Source organism: Podarcis filfolensis, assembly GCF_964270895.1.
Source record: "Podarcis filfolensis genome assembly, chromosome: 15".
Taxonomy (NCBI): domain Eukaryota; kingdom Metazoa; phylum Chordata; class Lepidosauria; order Squamata; family Lacertidae; genus Podarcis; species Podarcis filfolensis.
The window spans coordinates 16060545-16078044 of NC_139618.1; the positions used below are offsets into that span (position 1 = coordinate 16060545).

The window sequence follows — 17500 nt, forward strand, 5'->3', positions numbered from 1 at the left end:
CCTCTTGATCACCTTCTTTCCAAAGCTAAAAAGTCTCAAACGCTGCAACCTTTCCTTATAGGGCTGTCGCTCCATCAATCATTTTGCTCGCCCCTTTCTGAACTGTTTCCAGCTCCACAATATCCTTTTCAAGGCGTGGCACCCAGAACTGTTTGCAGCACACTGGTACCTCGGGTTAAGAACTTAATTCGTTCTGGAGGTCCATTCTTAACCTGAAACTGTTCTTAACCTGAGGTACCACTTTAGTTAATAGGGCCTCCTGCTGCCGCCGTGCTTTCTGTTCTCATCCTGAGGCAAAGTTCTTAACCCGAGGTACTATTTCTGGGTTAGCGGCGTCTGTAACCTGAAGCGTCTGTAACCCAAAGTACCACTGTATTTATTTGTCCGTACAACAGAAGCCTGTGAAGAAGATTCTGGCTGTTCCCATTTCCCAGGTGGGAGACTGAGCCTAAGGGAGAAGGGCCAAAGCACAGGTTTCCCCTTTCCTCACTCAGGACTAGTTGACTGAACAATGCAACACGACAGCCAAAAACCCACAGGAAACTCACTTTGCCATGAGGGAGAAGGCCTCTGAACAGACAGCTGGGCAAGGGACAAGCTTGATCAGGATGTGGCCCAGGGCAGCCGGGAAGTGGGCCCGTGTGACCTTCTCAAACACCGACGTGAAGGTGTTGATGTCAGCCATCTTGCTGCTGGGCTCCCCGCCGCCCGTGTCCAAGATGTTGCCCCCATGCAGGACCAGGATCAAGACGTGGGTTTTGCAGTTCTGCTGCTGACCCCCTTCCTGGGAAGAGAGAGAGAAAAGTGAACCAAGCTATGTACGTACCTAGAAGAGCAAACCAATCTGCCTGAGCAGATCTCGCTTTGGAGTCAAGGGACAATGGAAGTGAGAAAAACCCAAGAGCCTTGTGGCAGTGCTGGAGCTTCTACAAGGAATGAGTGAATTGCAGGGCTGGAAGGGAACTCCAAGGGCCATCTATTCCAACCCCCTGCAATGCAGGAATCCCAGCTCAAGAATCCCTGGCAGGTGGCCATCCAATCTCTGTTTAAAAACATCCAACTAAGGAGAGTTGCCACCTGCTTATGTTCCGCACTTACCGTATTTTTAGCTCCATAAGACGCACTTTTTTCATTCTTTGGGTTTTTCACTAAATCTTTTTCTTTCTCTCTTATTTGTTTATTTATTTCCATAATATTATTATCTTTATTTCTCCTTATCCTTCCCATTTGTTGTATTACATGCCCTCTCATATAGGCTTTGCTCGCTTCCCAAATCATTTTTTTATCCGTATCCTGATTTTCATTTATTTCAAAAAATTCTTTCAATATTTCCTTAGCCCTTTTGACCCTTTGATCATCTCTCCATACCTCCTCATTCATTCTCCACCTTCCCTTAGTATGATTTTGAAACTTCATTATTACCGATACCGAATTGTGATCTGATATTGATCTGTTTAGTATTTCTGCTTTTTCTAAACTTAACATCAGCTTTTTTGATAGCCATATTGCGTCGATTCATCCCCCAGATTTTTTTGCCTCCGAGTAATGGGTTATATCTTTAACACTTGGGTTTTTTGTTCTCCAGGCATCATATAAATTAAAATTCTCAATTAAGTGGAAAAAGGAGAGTGGTAATCTACCTGAACTTTACGTTTTCTCTCTTTGCGTTCTGTCCATTTCTATCGATGTTACTCCATTAAAATCTCCCATAATTACTATATTTTCGTCCACATAATCCCATAATCTCTCTTCCAATTTTCTAAAAAAATCATCCTTTTTGCTATTCGGAGCATATATTCCCACCATCTTATGGGGCGAATGTGTGGTCCCTGGGGCTGGGGGGGACCCGGGCTTCCCCTGCCAGCCCCCCCAAAAAGTAGGTGCGCCTTATGGTCAGGTGCGCCTAATGGAGCGAAAAATATGGCACCCTCAGAAAGTTATTCCCAACGCTTGCCAGATTCTCCTTTCTTGTCATTGGAATCTACTGGTTCGGTTCTTCCCCTCTAGAGCAGCAGAAAAACCTTCTTTCCCCTCTTCCTTTAACCCTTTAGATATTTGAAGGCGGCTATCGTATCTCCTCTCATTCATCTCTTTCCCAGGCTAAACATACCCAACTCTTTCAATAATTCCCAAGGCACCTTCAAACAGAGTTTGGATGGCCATCTGCAAGGAAATCTTGAGCTGTGATTCCTGCACTGAAGGGGGTTGTGCTAAATGACCCCTGGGGTTCCCTTCCAGTCCTACTTTCCTACAATTCTATTAGCCTCTCCACTATAAAAACCAGGAGAAATCAAAGAGAGCCCATGACGTCCAAAACTTTCCTCTGCAGAGCCCACCCTCCTCCTGCCCCTCTCCCACACACTGCCTGTTTATTTCCTGAAATGCGATGTGGTCAAGGCTCACCTCACTCTCCTCGTGGATCTCAATGCTGCCTTGCGCAGGATAGCGGTGCTTCCTCAAAGAGGCTCTGTAGAGCTCCCCTAGAGGAAGAGAGAGAAATCGGGGTCACCTTTCAAACCCTTTTACTCCTGGTTGTCCTGGACAGTCACCAAATGGGCTGCTGAATTTTCTCTCCTGCCAGCCCTAATATAATAGTCACGATCTGAAGGGACCACCTGGGTGGCAACCTGAAGGGCTGTATTCTTCCATATGAACCAGCCTGGGCTCTGAGATCATCAGGGGAAGCCCTTCTTCTCGGTCTCACCACCCTGCTTGGTGAGGACGCAGGACAGGGCCTTCTTGGTAGCTGCTCCCAGCCTTTGGAATTCCCTCCCTAGAGAAGCCAGACTGGCTCCCTCCTTGTTGTCCTTCCTCCAGCAGCTGAAGACTCCTATATTCTCACAGGCCTTTGGGAACTGACTGTTGCTTTTTCTTCTTTTTTTAAAGAAGTGGCTTTTAATAGTGCTGTGCTGATTTTACTGTCTGTGTGTTAATAGACTTGTTTTCCATTTGGCTTTAATTTCTGCTAGAGTTTAATTACTTTCTAACCATCACGTTTTATAGGTTTTTTGTTTTTTATCTGTGTTGTTTTGATTTCTGCAAACTGCCTTGAGTCCCAGTCTGGAAAGAAGGCAGGATATAAATAATTTTAGTCATAGTAATAGTAATGGTAATGTTAATAGAAATAACAGCAGAAGACTGAGGGCAAGCAGGGGAGAGTGTGTGCATAGAAGTATGGTCTGGCTTGTATAAACCTGTCTATTATTATTATTATTATTATTATTATTATTATTATTATTATTTCTATTACCTGTAATAAAGTAGAGACACAATTAATAACGAAATATCTGCAATAATAGGAAACGGGTGTATTATAATTTACCTAATTTAAATTTGAAGTCGGTTTTACGTACATGCAGAAATTTCTTTATGATGCCTCATTGTTCTATATGTTGTTGATTCTGATTTTGTTTTTAGTTCTATGAGACAAAATGGGATCTTGCAGGCAGCAGACTCCCCTGCCCCAGAGAACCGGGGCACAACTTCCTGCACTGCAGGGGGTTAGACAAGAGGGCCCTTGGGGTCTGTTCCAACTCTACAGTTCTACGATTCCCCATTTGTAAGGTAACAAGGGGAAGAGGGAGGGAGGTGAAAGGCCCACCAGGGGGCTGAATTCGCACATTACACTCCTGAAATCTCTGGAGGAGACTCTACAAAATGTAAGGTGTGATGAAATTGTGAGGAAAGATTTTTATACTCCCATATCACCCTCCCCCCCAAAGCCGCTTGCTCAGTCGCTTCCCACCCCAGGCTTTTCTTCCACCCGCTCAACTCTGTCTTCTCACTCACTATCTCTGCCTCTGTTAGTTGTCAAGGAAACAGCCGCAGGACAGAATCCGATTATCTCCGTGGCAAAACCTGACTGCCATGTCCATCTCTGGGGCGGCCACCAGGAGCTCTGCCCCAGCTGCCCCCACTTTGCATTTTGATGCCAAACTCTGCACCAGTTTTGGGGAGCAGCCAGAAGGCCAGAACTTCCTTCTCTCGCTTCCAGAGGCTTCTCTCCTTGGCTCCACCTGTGCATGCACTGCCTCCTCCCTGGGACTGCACCAGCAGAGGATGGGGTCCTGCATTTGAAGACTCCTGCCCCACATTATCCAAAACCTCCCTGTCAGGGAAGAAGACTCCTCACACTTCCTCTTCGCTGCACTAGTTTTCTACAGGCAGGGTTTGTTTAAAAAATGCCTGAGGATATTTTTAAAAATGAAATCCCTGCAGTCTCAAAAAAAAGGGTGCTCTGATCCAAAGTGGCTCTACTCGTGGGCAACAGGGTGAGGTGGGATATCAGAGGGACAGAGGAAAAAAGCCAAGATAAAAGGTTGGGGTTCCAGCCCCTTTGACTGCTGGCTTTCTACATGCAGGGAATTTTTAAAATGGAGCAGGGGAATTCAAAACTGCGATCTCTCTGGAGGGCGTACTGCCACTACAGTTTTGGCCACTTGACTACCTCACGTTTATTTCTTTATTTCACAAAATTTATACATCGCTTGATAGTTTTAAAAGAGTGGTTTACAAAAAATTAAACAAGAAAATGATCAACAAGAAAAATCAACAATAATAATTCAATACTTTAAAAAAAGTTAAAACAATGGTAGACTAAAAACAGATTAAAACATACACCAGCTTTCTGAACATCTAGGTAGGCTTATCTAAATGATTTTTTTAGCAGGTTTCAAAAAGGGTATATAGTGAAGGCGCTTGCCTGGCGTCAATGGGCAGGGAGTTCCAGATGTGCAGGCGCTGCAACACTAAAAGATGGGTTTCTGACTAATGCAGAACGGGTATTTTGTGGCTTCCTGTAACAGGGCCAGCTCTGCTTATTGAAGCAGCTGAGTGGGCGTAAACATGTCGTAGAATGTAATGAAGGACTTCAAAAGCAGACTAGCACAATAACATCACCTTAGAAAAGTGTTACATTTTTTGCATTGTGGCTGGGCACCAAGGGAGTTTCTTGCTGTGATGATTTGCCTGGGGAAACTCCTTTTGTGTGGGAGCTGAATCACCTGAGGCCACAGTCAACAAAGGATCAGCATGGACATGCCAGCACTGAGCCTATGAGGGCAATTCACCTGGTTTGAGGTGGAAATCCTGAGTTGCAGATTGTTCCCAAAGACCTTCCATTGCAGAAAACATTCGGCTATATTTCGCCATAAGACATGATTCAGTAGAGGCAACGCAGTCCCTGGGTCATTGCCAGGACGCAGGGGTAAAATGGATGAGGAGAAACAAGCCGAGCTTGAATCCTGGCAAGATGGAGGCACTGTGTGAGAGAAGCTCCTGTGTCTGGGAAATTGCTCAGTTGCCTACCCTGGATGGGTTTGCTCTCCCCCCAAAGGAGCAGATTCACAATTTGGGGTTGCTCTGTCACTGGAGGCTCTGGTAGCATCAGTAGCTAAAAGTGCCTTTTACCAACTGTGGCTATTTCAACAGCTGTGGCCATTCCTGCCCCAGGAAAACTTTGCCATAGTTCATTCATTGGTTACTTCCAAACAGGATTGCTGTAATATGCTCTATGTGGGACTTCTTTTGTGCTTGATCCGGAAGCTGCAGTTAGTGCAGAATGCCGTAGCATGATTGCTGACAGGAGTGAGGTCTGGCAAGCATACCACACCTGGCTGCCGATTCCCTACCTAGCCAGGTACAAAGGTGCTACTATTAGTATACAAAGCCCTTAACAACTTAGAACCAGTTGACCTGCGAGATTGCCTTCTCAACATGTGCCCACTCGACCGCTTTGATCAGCAGAACTGGCACTGCTACAAGTGCCACATAATATGCATCCTGCATTTATAAGAACTCCGTCATATAGTGTGGCAGCACCTACACTTTGGAACGCCCTGCCTCTTGACATCAGACCCCGTGTGGGACCAGAGGTCCCTTCACTGTACTCTTTTTGTTGCCTGATGAAAGCATTCCTCTTTAGGTAACCCCACCCAGATGTTCAGAAAGCTGTTGCAAGTTTTAATTCGGATTTGGTCTACTGTTATTTTGACTTTTCAGAAGTTTTAAATTATGGTTGCTGATTTTTCTTAGTAATGAAATTATTGGGGGGGTTTCCCTTTTTCTGTACACTGCTTTGGGTGTCTTTCTCCCCCCTCCCTTCTTTCCAATGAAGTGTATAAATTTTGTGGGTGAAATAAAATGCCCCCGTTGACATCTCCTGCAGCCCTAAAAGTCCACCGACACACACCATGGGTATGGGGTTCTTTCCAGTCCGAGGGCCACATTCCATTCTGCTCACATGCTGGCGGTGTGTGGGACCAGAGGACCAGAGGCAAAAGTGAGCAAAGCTCCAGGATGCTGCTGAGGCAACGTGCATGTTCTGCCTCAGCAGCAGGATCGTTGGCCGAGGTCCTGAAACCCACACCAAGGTCACTCTCCAAGGTGCTGATCTCCTCACCTGCCTGGAAGCCAATGAATACTGACTGTTTCCAAGGTGTGCTGGGGACTGTGAATGGTCCTGTCATCCAAGTGGAGGGGAAACTGTGCAGCCAGACCCAATGGAAAAGGAGAAACCTGTGACCTTGCGGTTGAGCATGCACCAGGGATGAGGTTGTATGCAGGTCCCCAGAGCAAGAGAAGATGAAGGGGACCATAAAGAAAACTGGGTGATTTCATTAGCTGCCTGAATGAAGCTGATTATGAGGGAAATGATGTGTTGTTCTGTTTACTGGAGGAGTTTTAATGAGGTAAAATTATAAAAGAGACTTAGTAGGACTCAAAGAGGCTCCCAGGTGAGGCTCCAGCTTTTCGCCAGTTTTTCCTTGGCAGCCTTTATACTGTCATTACTGCAAGTTATGCTAATTACATCATTATACAAACTATGGGAGCAAAGAAGGTAAATTAAAATCCCACACAGAAGGTAGAACTCAGCACGTGGATGAGAGTCCTCCATTCAAACAGCAGGGGGGAAAGTCCTGATTGGATATGGACTTGTTTGAGAGGTTGTTGTTTTTTTGTTGGCGTTGGTGTTGTTTACAACACAGATCTGGGGAGGGAAGAACCACGGCAAGCTTTGAAACATGCCAGGCCCTGCGAGGAAGATGGGAGAGGGGGGAGGAAGAAAAAGAGGAGGAGGAGGAGGACAGTATCTTGTCCAGTCTTGCAGTTCTATGACCTGGAGGGAAAGTTGACCTCCTGACCAAAGGTAAACCATCTCCAAACTAAGAGCACCTACAATTTCAGATAACACTGGCCAGGCTCAGTTACCTTTCCTTCTTCCCACAAGAATGCTTGGCTGCTCCAGGCAACTCCTCTGCTGGCTGCTAAGTGGTCGTTCCTCAGTTATGCTGCTTCTCCAGAGCAAGGGTAGCAAATGTGGTGTCCTCTACATATACTGCTGGATCCCAGTTCCCAGTGGCCAGCAGGACCAGCAGTCAGGGACCATGGGAGTTGCAGTCCAAGAACATCTAGAGGGCACCCCATTGGCTAACTCTGTTCTGATCTATTCTATTACTGCATTTACACCCCACCTTTCTCCTGCAAGGAGGATCAAAGTGGCTGACATGGTCCTCCCCTTCCTCATTTAATCCCCACAACAACCCTGTAAAGGAGGTTAGGCTGAGAGGCAGTGACTGCTCCAGGGGGCAGAAAGGCAAGAGTTTCTCAGCCCATGGGGGCAGCACCACCACCGCCCACCACTCTTGAGCAAGGCTGAGTCATCCTCGGCCTACCCAACCCTCCTGAGTGACAAGGCCCAGGCCTCCCTGTCTTAACATGTTAGCCAGCCAGCCTTCAACCATCAAGACAGCAATCAGCTAGACAGGGATGGCGCCACCCAAAATGGAAGAGCTGTGCTTAATCAGAAAACATAGACCTTATTGCACATTCCAGGCAACCTGCTTCCATGGCTTCCTAAGGCATTTGTAGATAACAAGAAAAATGTCTCTGCTAAGATTTCTCAGAAGAGCTCCAGGCCATGGAGGGAAAGATCTGAGTGGCTGAGAGGCAGCAGTGCTTCCTGGGGAAACCTCTACTCCTCATAAGAATGTAAGCAGAGCCTATTGGATCAGGCCAAAGGGGGGGCATCTAGTCTAGCATCCTGTTCTCACAGTGGCCAACCAGATTCCCAGTATGGGAAGCCTGCAAAGCAGGACAAGCAGAAGAGCACTATCCAATTGTTCTCCGTTGCACAGTATTCAGAGGTAGACTGTCCCTGGGCATGGAGGTTCTGCTCTCACAATAGACCTCCATAAGAAGAGCCCCCAAAGGGGGCCCATTTACTCTACCATCACAAGGAGATCAGATGAGGCTGCTGGATCAGGCCAATGACTCATCTTGTCCAGCATCCTGTTCTCACAGTGGCCAGCCAGACGCTTGTGGAAAACTCACAAGCAGGATCCAAGCACAATAGCCATCTCCTCTCCTGTGGTATTCAGAAGCATTTCTGCCTCTGACTGTGGAGGCAGAGAATAGCCATCATGGTTGGCAGCTTTCAATAGCCCTCTCCTCCTTTAATGGTCCAATCCTCTTTCAAAGTTGGTGGCCATCACTGACTCTTGCAGAAGCGAGTTCCACAGTTTAACCATGCAGTGCATGAAGAAGAATTCAAGAGAATGTTAAGCCCAGTGTGGAACTCCTGTCTCAATGAAACCTTCCCCTTTCATGCAGAGGCTGAAGGGGGGTTGAGTTAACAGGGAGCAGCCTCATTAAATAAGCCCGACTTGAGCCACCAATGAATGGAATAGAAAAACTAATCTTTGCTGCAAAGGCAAAATTGCATCTCCCCATTTCATGTAATTTGCAGGGAGCAATTCAGAACCTGTTCCAAAGGCTCCCTGATCTCCAACTGGGATGCTAGCAGGTAGAAAACAGGGACAAGGCAAGGATTCCACCCTAGAGAACAAGATGCTCTAAAACTGGCTTATGAATCACAGCCAGGAAAACTGGAATTTCTTTTTCCTCTTTTCTTTGCAAGGGGAAAAAAAGAACTCCCCAGGGGGATCTGTACTCAATAGCAGAGATCCTGCTGCAGGGCTGGCACAGCAAAGCCCTGCATGGGAGAAACATGCCAGGCTCTTTTTGTGGGAAGAAAATAGTAAAAACTACAGGGGGAGATTTGGACTAATGGTATCTGGGAGAAAGAAGTGGGGAGCCCTATGGCTCTCAAGTTAATTTCAGGCAGTTAGGTAGCAAATAGGAGGAGGAGATGAAAGAGAGGCTTTGGCCCCCTGCCAGGATTTATTATTTGTTGCGTTTATATTCCATTTTTCCTTCATGGATATCAAAGTTGCATTTGAACCCTGGTCTCCTCAGTTACCGGTCCAGCACTCTGACCACTACACCACCACCCCTCCAAGGGATTGAGGCCCTCAACAACAACAAACCAGACCCCACACACATTTCCTGGGGAGGGAAGCAGAAGGTCAAATGCAGCTACTCTCTGCTAGGTTTGGGAGGACCATTTTGCACAGCAGATGGCAGAATCGTCCGCTCCTGCCCTGGACTGGGAACGTAGCAGAAAGTAGCAGTCAACTGTACAGCATCCAGGGCTAATGGGGTGCCCTTTAAAAGTCATAGCAGAGGCCCAGTATTGGGGGGGTGGAGGTGCAAGCATGCCCCCTCTCCATTCCTTCCTATCCTGGGCAACAATTGAGAGGGAAGAGCTGGTCCTGCCCACACAGTAACAGGTCTTTATACATTCCAGTGACACAGCAAAGTCACCCACCTCCATGCGATAATACATGGAGAACATAGGAGTCACAAAGTGCCTGGTCTTTGGCAAAGCCAGTCCGGCTTCCAAGGCAGGACATCTCCACAATATCTGGTGATCTGCTACACATCCTGTCTTGGGGAAAGGACAGCACCCACAGATGTCTGGAGAGACCTGGTATTGGCAAGGTGCCCATTCCAAAGTGGTGCTCATGATCCTTGAGATGAAGATTAGCAGATAAACCAAGGTCCAGTAGCTGGACAGAGTGATGCTTTCAGGACCACGGACAGATCCCTTTGGGGGTGTCAGTGAAGTTTTCAGGACTATGGACAGAGCCTGTCAGGATTTCAGGACCTCGGACAGATCTCTTGGAGGGAGCCACTTGCCCAAAAGTATTCCCAGCTGCAAGGAAGACTTTTTCTCCCTGAGAAACAAATATCCTTAAGGGGGCAGAAGCCCTAATGCCCTGAGCCAGTTCTGGTCACTTGCTGCCTGGCATCGGTAGGATATCCCAAAGGGGCTGGGAGGGGGCTCAGCCTCTTAAGGGCATCAGATGCAAGAAAGAGCTTCTCTGGAGTTTCTGGTTTGGGAATTCCAGGCTTGTGGGGTCCAGCCACCCCTTGCTCCTCCTCCTAGCCCTAGCTACTGCTGCTGCAGACCATCGCAGGAGCTGGGCTTCATAAAGCATCCATTGCTCCACGGGGGGACAAGGACTAATTGTCTGTCTTGCCTGCTGCAGAGAAGCCGAGAACCGTCAGGCAAGAAGGTTGATGAAAAGGCAAGTAAAAGGTAGCATGATAGAAGTTTATAAAAGTGTACTATTAAACTGTGGAGCTTGCTCTAACAGGAGGCCATGAAGGCCACCTATTTGGGTTACTTTAAAAGAAGATCAGACACTCATGGGTGATCATATATCAATGACTTCTAGCAATGATGGCTATTCTTCTGCTTCCATGGCTAGAGGCAGTACTGTGTCTGAGTGCCAGATGCTGGAAACCACAGGAGAGGAGAGTGTTCTTCTGCTAGTTTCCCACAGGCATCTGTGTTGGCCACTGTGATAACAGGATACTGGACTACATAGGCTATTGGTCTGATCCAACAGGCTCTTATGTTCTTAAGGTTGTACAGGAACCCATTGCAGGTGTTATGGATTGAACAGCTACTGCACCTCTTCACAATATTCTAATTTTCTGAGATTGTTAATTTGGGGTTTTCATCAGCTGTACGCCATAATCATCACAATTATAACAAAGGCTTGGCATATATCGCTTCGCATGTCGTGAGTCTATCTCATATATTAGTTTCACTTTTTAAGTTGAATTACTGAAATAGATGAACTTTTCCACGATATTCTAATTTTTCGAGTTTCACCTGTATTTGCCCATTTGTAAGAGACCTTCCTGGCTGCAGGGGAGACAGAGCAGGCAGGCTGCCTAGGGAGGGGGGGGAATAGCTTTGCAAGGAGTAGTCAAGCATTTGACCAGAGCAGCAGGCCTGGATCCAGCCCCTGAGTCAAAAGCATCACCACCCACCTACCTATCCACCCACCCCTCCAGCCAGCCCTCTTAAGGGTCCCTCCAAACCACGCATCCTACCCAAAAATGCTCAGTCCTTGAAGGTTAAGATTCTTGCTGCTGCTTATGTATGGGTGCGTGGGAAGGGGGAAATAATCGCTCAGTGCCTCACAAAGTCCTTTTCAGCTCTTCTTATGTTTGTTTTTTAAAAGGAGAATTGCCAACAATTGAGAATTAACAAGCCGATGCTAACGAACGGGGCCGGGGTGGAGGGGGCGGGGGGGGGGAGAGAAAGCGTGTCATTCTCGCATTCCCCAATGAAATCAGACCCATTTCCCTGCCATCTGTTGCACTGTTGCTGGCTGTTTATGACAACAAATCTGTCAAAGAGAAATAAACTTGCATGCGGCTGTGGGCATATGGTTCCTATTAGCAAGTGATAAAAAAAAATATTTAAAAAGAAAAACCTGATGGAAGATTGAAATGCTTATAGGTTACTGTGAGACAGACAGAGAGAAAGAGCAAAGTGGCGTGCGAGGGGGGTGGGAGCTGGGAAGCCCCCAGAATCAGTGCTGCCCAGCCTGCAATCTGCCCACTTTATAGAAGCGCAGGCCTTTGGCACCGACTCTGCAGCCACAGAGAGCCCATTTCGGAGCAGCTCCCCGTGGACCTTCATGTTAGAGAGATCAATAAAGCTTGGCTTTGGGATTGAGCGTAATGAATTTTGCTTTGTACAACGATAAGAGTGAAGGTGACATGGGATGTGAGTGAGGGCGGCATTTGATGATTCAAGGACTGCTTTAGCTGCAAGAGCAAAGTGGTGCAAAAATGTTCCGACATGTGTAACCGCACACTGCACTTGGTGAAGACACGGGACAGGGCCTTCTCAGTGGCTGCTCCCAGGCTTTGGAACCCCATCCCTAGAGAAGCTAAAGGGCTCCCTCCCTCCCTGTTATCCCTTTCTTAATTCTGGCAGGCTTTGGGAGATGGACTGCTTTTAAGGAAAAGACTCTGAACAGTGTTGTCCTGTTTCTATTATCTGTATTTTAATAAATTTGTTTTTTATATTGCTATAATAATAATAATAATAATAATAATAATAATAATAATAATACAACTGCCCTGTAAACAAATCACAATGAATGCTCACTAAAGGACAGGCAGAGTTTAACCTCTGCATAAGCAACTCAGGATAAATACCCAATAAACAGGTTGTTTGGAGGAGCACTGAGTCTTGAAATCTGCAACTGCCCTGCCCCATGGCCTGCCCCACACCATACATCACAAACTCCAAGGACCACTTTTTCTATTTGAGAGGCTTGTTAACTGAAGGTGCCGGGGGGGCGGGCGGCGGCTTTGGAGCCTGTGCATGCTCAAGCCTGGGCTCCCCCCCCCCACATACAAAAAGAGCATCTGGGGTTGTAAATAATAATAATAATAATAATAATAATAATAATAATAATAATAATAATAATAATTTACCCCACCCATCTGTGCAGCTTCCAACAAAAGATTAAAAATACATTAAAACATCAGTCATTAAAAACTTCCCTAAACCAAAGGGGAGGCAGAACCACCAAAACATGGCTTTCAAGTCATAAATAATCAACTTCATAATCCCGAGGAAGAGGCTCAACAAAAATCTGATTTTGGCCTCCAGATGGCCTTAGAAAAGAGCATTACAATGGGTTTAATCCCAGTTACCATTTGAAATTCAAACACAAGAATGAACCCTCTGGAGGAAAAGAGGAGGAGGAGGGTTTTTTTTTAAAAAAAGCAAAAAAGCACCAGGACTCACTTTGCTTTTCCTGCAGGACTCCAGATGAGCAGAAAGATGGATCTTCGCCTGCCAGAGGGGAGCAAGAGGGACAAAGTTAGCATCTCTTGGCCAGAAGTACAAGGAAACAACCTCTGTGTTGCATCTGCTGAGCCACAAATTGCTCTCCCTCCCAGACACTTTCAAGCTCCAAATTCTTTATTATTATTATTATTACAAATTTTGTTGAAAGGTTTTTAAACAATTACCAAGCATTAAGTGTCATCTTCCAGGACAAATGCATGCACAGATGTTAAGCTGTGAATGCAGTCATCCATATGACATCAAAACAGACCTGGAAAATCTTTCACATGACAGTTTAAGCTCAAATCCACAGGGTATTCTTCAGTTTAGAGTATTAAGATAATTTCTCCAGAGTGGTTGTTATGACTGAGATGGGAGGGAGATTATTGCACTATTGTTAATAAATGATATAAATTGAGAGCACACAGAGCCAAACCCATGTTTGTTATTCCTCTTATCATCCTCTGATAGTGAGCTACTGTAAGTGCTCCGTAAGGAGCTATATTCCACCCACATTGGGTCCAAGTTTCAAGCTCCAAATCTGACCTTCCAAGCCCATGACAAAGCTTGGCTGCTCCAGGAAGGGACTTTCCTGCCTCCCCCACCACTAACCTCCATCTCCCACCCAAACCAATGTGGCAGTTGCATCAGTGGGACTCTTGAAAGGCCATACAATTATACTAATTATCATGAGGAATAAAGATAGGGTGATGCAAATGGGAAGCAGTGAGGGTGGGTGGGTAGATGGGTAGAAACAGACAGCTCAGAGCCACACAAGCTCAGGAGAGACAGAAGAAAGGACCCTATTGCACAATGTGTAATTAAGTGGATAACCACCCATCCAAAATACAGTGGTGGCTACTGGTTTGGGTGGTTTTAAAACCGGCCCAGGGCCCCTCCAAGTGTTGGTGGTCCACACGGGCCATCATCATAAGAACCTAATAATAAATAGCCTGCTGGATCAGGCCAACGGTCCAGCTAATGCAGCATCCTCTTTTGACAGTGGGTAACCCGATGCCCTCAGTGGAAAACTTCCAAGCACAAGAGCCCTCTCCCCTCCTGCGGTTCCAGAAAATGGCATTCAGAAGCATCGCTGTCTTCTGACCATGAGTGTTTCTCATATCATGCATTCAGGTGAGCTCGTTGGGATACTGGCCTGATCCAGCAGGGCTCTTATTGTGGAGCACTACAAAAACAGCCCACTTAAAAATCAACCAAACTGGTGCCACTAACGATTAGTATGGCTTCATAATTATTAGTAATAGCAAAAAGTAATTTTTGCATCAAAAATTACGCCATGCTTTTTTATGACGGCGTCAATTACCTTTCCTTAGGTCTCTGCTCTATGAAAAATAAAAATAAAATAAATCCATGAAATATGTACATTCGGAGGATACATTGTTATTGATACAAAGCCCAGGAAGTGAAAGAGGGATTCAATCATTTACTCACTCACTCACTCACTCACTCACTCACTCACTCACTGAGTCACACACACACACACACACACACACACACACACACACACACACTTTAGTCTCTCCCCTGCTGCTTTCCTCCAGGCTCTGTTAGCAGCAAGCAGAGAATTCCCTGCTGCCACGCACAATGTCTCCAGCAGAAATGTCACAATATTATCTAGTCTGTGGTAGGCAATTCCGCCTTGTGGGTACCTAAGGATGGAAAGGGTGCTGCCCCAGATCCACAGCGCTGGAGTGGGGGAGGCTGATGTTCTTAGAGAGTAAGACACCCTCACCCTATGGCAAGCTGGAAGATCAATTAGGCTGGGAGATGCTTGCTGGACCCCAGTCAGCCCTGTTCTGCTCTATGAGCAAGAAGGGCACCGAATTCTGGTCCTTAGAATCCAAAGCCAGTATGAACCTGCTTCACCTCGTAGCCAGGTTTAAGATCCAGATTTAAGACCCAGATTTAAGACCGAACACAATCCTGCTCCACCTCACAGCCAGATTTAAGACTTGATAGGCTATTACACAACCTACACATGATGGGACACAAAAGAGAGATAAATGCACCATTTGCAGGCTTCATTCCCTAAGAGGCTTGCAATTGCAATGACGACACAACTCCCAGAGGGAAGCCAGATCTGAGGTTCTCAGCCCTGTCATTCCCCGCTAAATGGCTCTGTTCCTTGTCAGATTAATCTGCTTCCCCCATGCCCCACCTTGCCTGCTGTCAAGAGGCGAGAAAAGCTTGGGATGCAGAGAAACTGTCTTTTCTCAGCAAAGAAAAAAAGGAAAGCCTATGAATCATCCAGTCTTGATTGAGATAAATTAGCAGGGAAGCACTTGATCCTGGCCATCATCAAGGGCAGCGTGAAACAGATCACACTCCCCCCCCCCCACAACACACACATACCCACTAATTATCTGTTTAGCAGCCTTGAAGATGCTGCCTGGCCTGTGCGGAACCCATGACAGTCAGCTAACAAACATGCCAGCAGGAGGAGGAACAAGAACCCCAAGCAGTGACAAGAGAGCAGCAAATGCTACTCTCTTCAGCATATTGGAACAGAGCCCAATAACTGATCGGAGGTCTTTAGTATGCACAGAATTTGTGTTAGGGTACTAATCTGTTGATTCACACAGACAGGGGCTTGTAGAGCAAGAAAACAGCAAAGCAGCTTATTATCGGAAGTGCATCACTTGGAAAAGGTATCTAATTCTAAGCTAATTGACAAAGATTGCCATGGGTCTGGAAACCAAACCTGATGAGGAACAGTGGAGGGAGTTTAGGGATGTTTAACCTGAAGAAGAGAAGGCTGAGAGGTGACGTAATAAAGCCATCTTCAGATATCTGAAGGGCTTCCACAAGGAAGATGGAGCAACCTTGTTTTCTGCTGCTCCAGAGGGGAGAACCCAAACCAGCATATTCAGATGACAAGGAAGGAGATTCTGACTAAACATTAGGAAGGGCTGGCAGGTGTGAAGCAGGTAAGGGGAAGACAAGGGGCAAGATTGTAGCTGGAAGCCTTTGAGAGTTGATTTGTTGAGTGGGGAGCTGTGATCCGCAATCATAGGCAGGTTGCAGAGACTGGTCTTGAGCCTGAGCTATGAGGAGCAGGGAGCCACTGCGGAAGAGCATCACGCCACTTTGGTCGCCGGGCAACAGAGCAGCATCAGCATCAAACTGGGCTCCCAATTGCTATAGAGAATGAGAGCAGCGTTTGCCAACTGGGGACCCTCCAGGTGTTAAGAGCATGAGAATAGCCTTCCTGGGCTCTGCTGGATCAGGCCCACCTAATCCAGCATCCTGTTCTTACAGCAGCCACCCGGAAGCATGTGAAACCCACAAGCAGCAACTGGTACCCAGCTGGTACCCAGAAGCATTACTGCCTCCTGCTGTGTAGGCAGAGCATAGCCACCATGGCTGGTAGCCATCAATAGTCCCCCACTTCCATAATCTCCATGACCAGATCATCTCTAGTAGCCACTGATAGCCTTATTGTCCTCGATGAACTTGTCCAACCCTCTTTTTAAGCCATCCAATTTGGTGGCCATCACTGCCTCCTGTGGCAAGGAGTTCCATCGTTTAACTCTGTGCTGCAGGAAGAACTCCTTCCCTTTTATCTGCCCTGAAACTCACAACTTTCTGCTTCAGTGAATGGTCATGAGTTCTAGTGTTAAAAGAGATGGAGGAAAACTTTTCTCTGTCTACTTCTTCCACGCCATGCAGAATTTTATAAACTATCACTTTGCCACTTACTTGCCCTTTCTCCAAACTGAAAAGATGCTGCAACCTTTCCTCTTAGGGGAGTCGCTCCATCCCCTTGATCCTCCCCTTTTCTGAAACTTTTCCAACCCTGAAGGTGGGGGCAGAGAGGGGGCGTTGCATGTGACTCAGTGTTACCTTGGTTCTCCTCCAGCTTCCCAATGGTCTCAATCTGCTCCACCAGGTCATTGGAGTTCCACTGGCTCATCCCCAGGAGAATCGCATTCTTCCCTTCTGCCACCTCCTCTGCGGCGAGAGAAAACGGCATCACATTTCAGCACAATGGCACGGGTACCAGAGCCAGGATGGCTTCACTGAGACTAAAGCAGGTCGTGGTGGGGATGCATGGCCTGGCCACAGGGTCAGAAAGTGGAGGGTCTCCCCCAGGATCCTTTGCAAGAGCATCACTGCATCCCCTGCATGTGTAAAATACTATTATTATATAAAGCCCTTAACAATTTGGGACCACTTTACTCAAGAGATCACCTTATCCCTTATATATGCTGACTCAACCACTTCAGTTGGTGGAACTGGCACTGCTATGGGTACCACATAATACCCGTTCAGCATTTATAAGAAATCCATCCATCTTTCAGTGTGGCAGCACCTACACTTTGGAACTCCATGCCTATTGATGTCAAGAAGGTACCTTCGTTGTTTTTGAGGTGGTTTTTTTTGGTGCCTGTAAAAGCATTCTTTTTAAGACATGCACATACGCAGATATTTAGAAAGTCAGTGTGAGTCTCTTATCTCTTTTCAATCTACTGT

The 17500-nt window shown here is 46.6% G+C and overlaps 1 protein-coding gene across 4 annotated transcripts in view; it reads right to left on the bottom strand.

Annotated features, from left to right (window-relative positions):
- Positions 1–17500, bottom strand: part of PITPNM3 (PITPNM family member 3) — a gene marked incomplete at its 5' end in the record, with an annotated part of 67957 nt that overhangs the window by 22831 nt on the left and 27626 nt on the right. For all 4 annotated transcript variants that reach the window (XM_083588412.1, XM_083588411.1, XM_083588413.1 and 1 more), the window contains 4 exons: positions 549–784; positions 2404–2480; positions 12965–13012; positions 16871–16978. In XM_083588412.1, coding sequence (XP_083444538.1) covers positions 549–784; positions 2404–2480; positions 12965–13012; positions 16871–16978 — 469 coding nt within the window. The remainder of the gene's footprint in view (positions 1–548; positions 785–2403; positions 2481–12964; positions 13013–16870; positions 16979–17500) is intronic.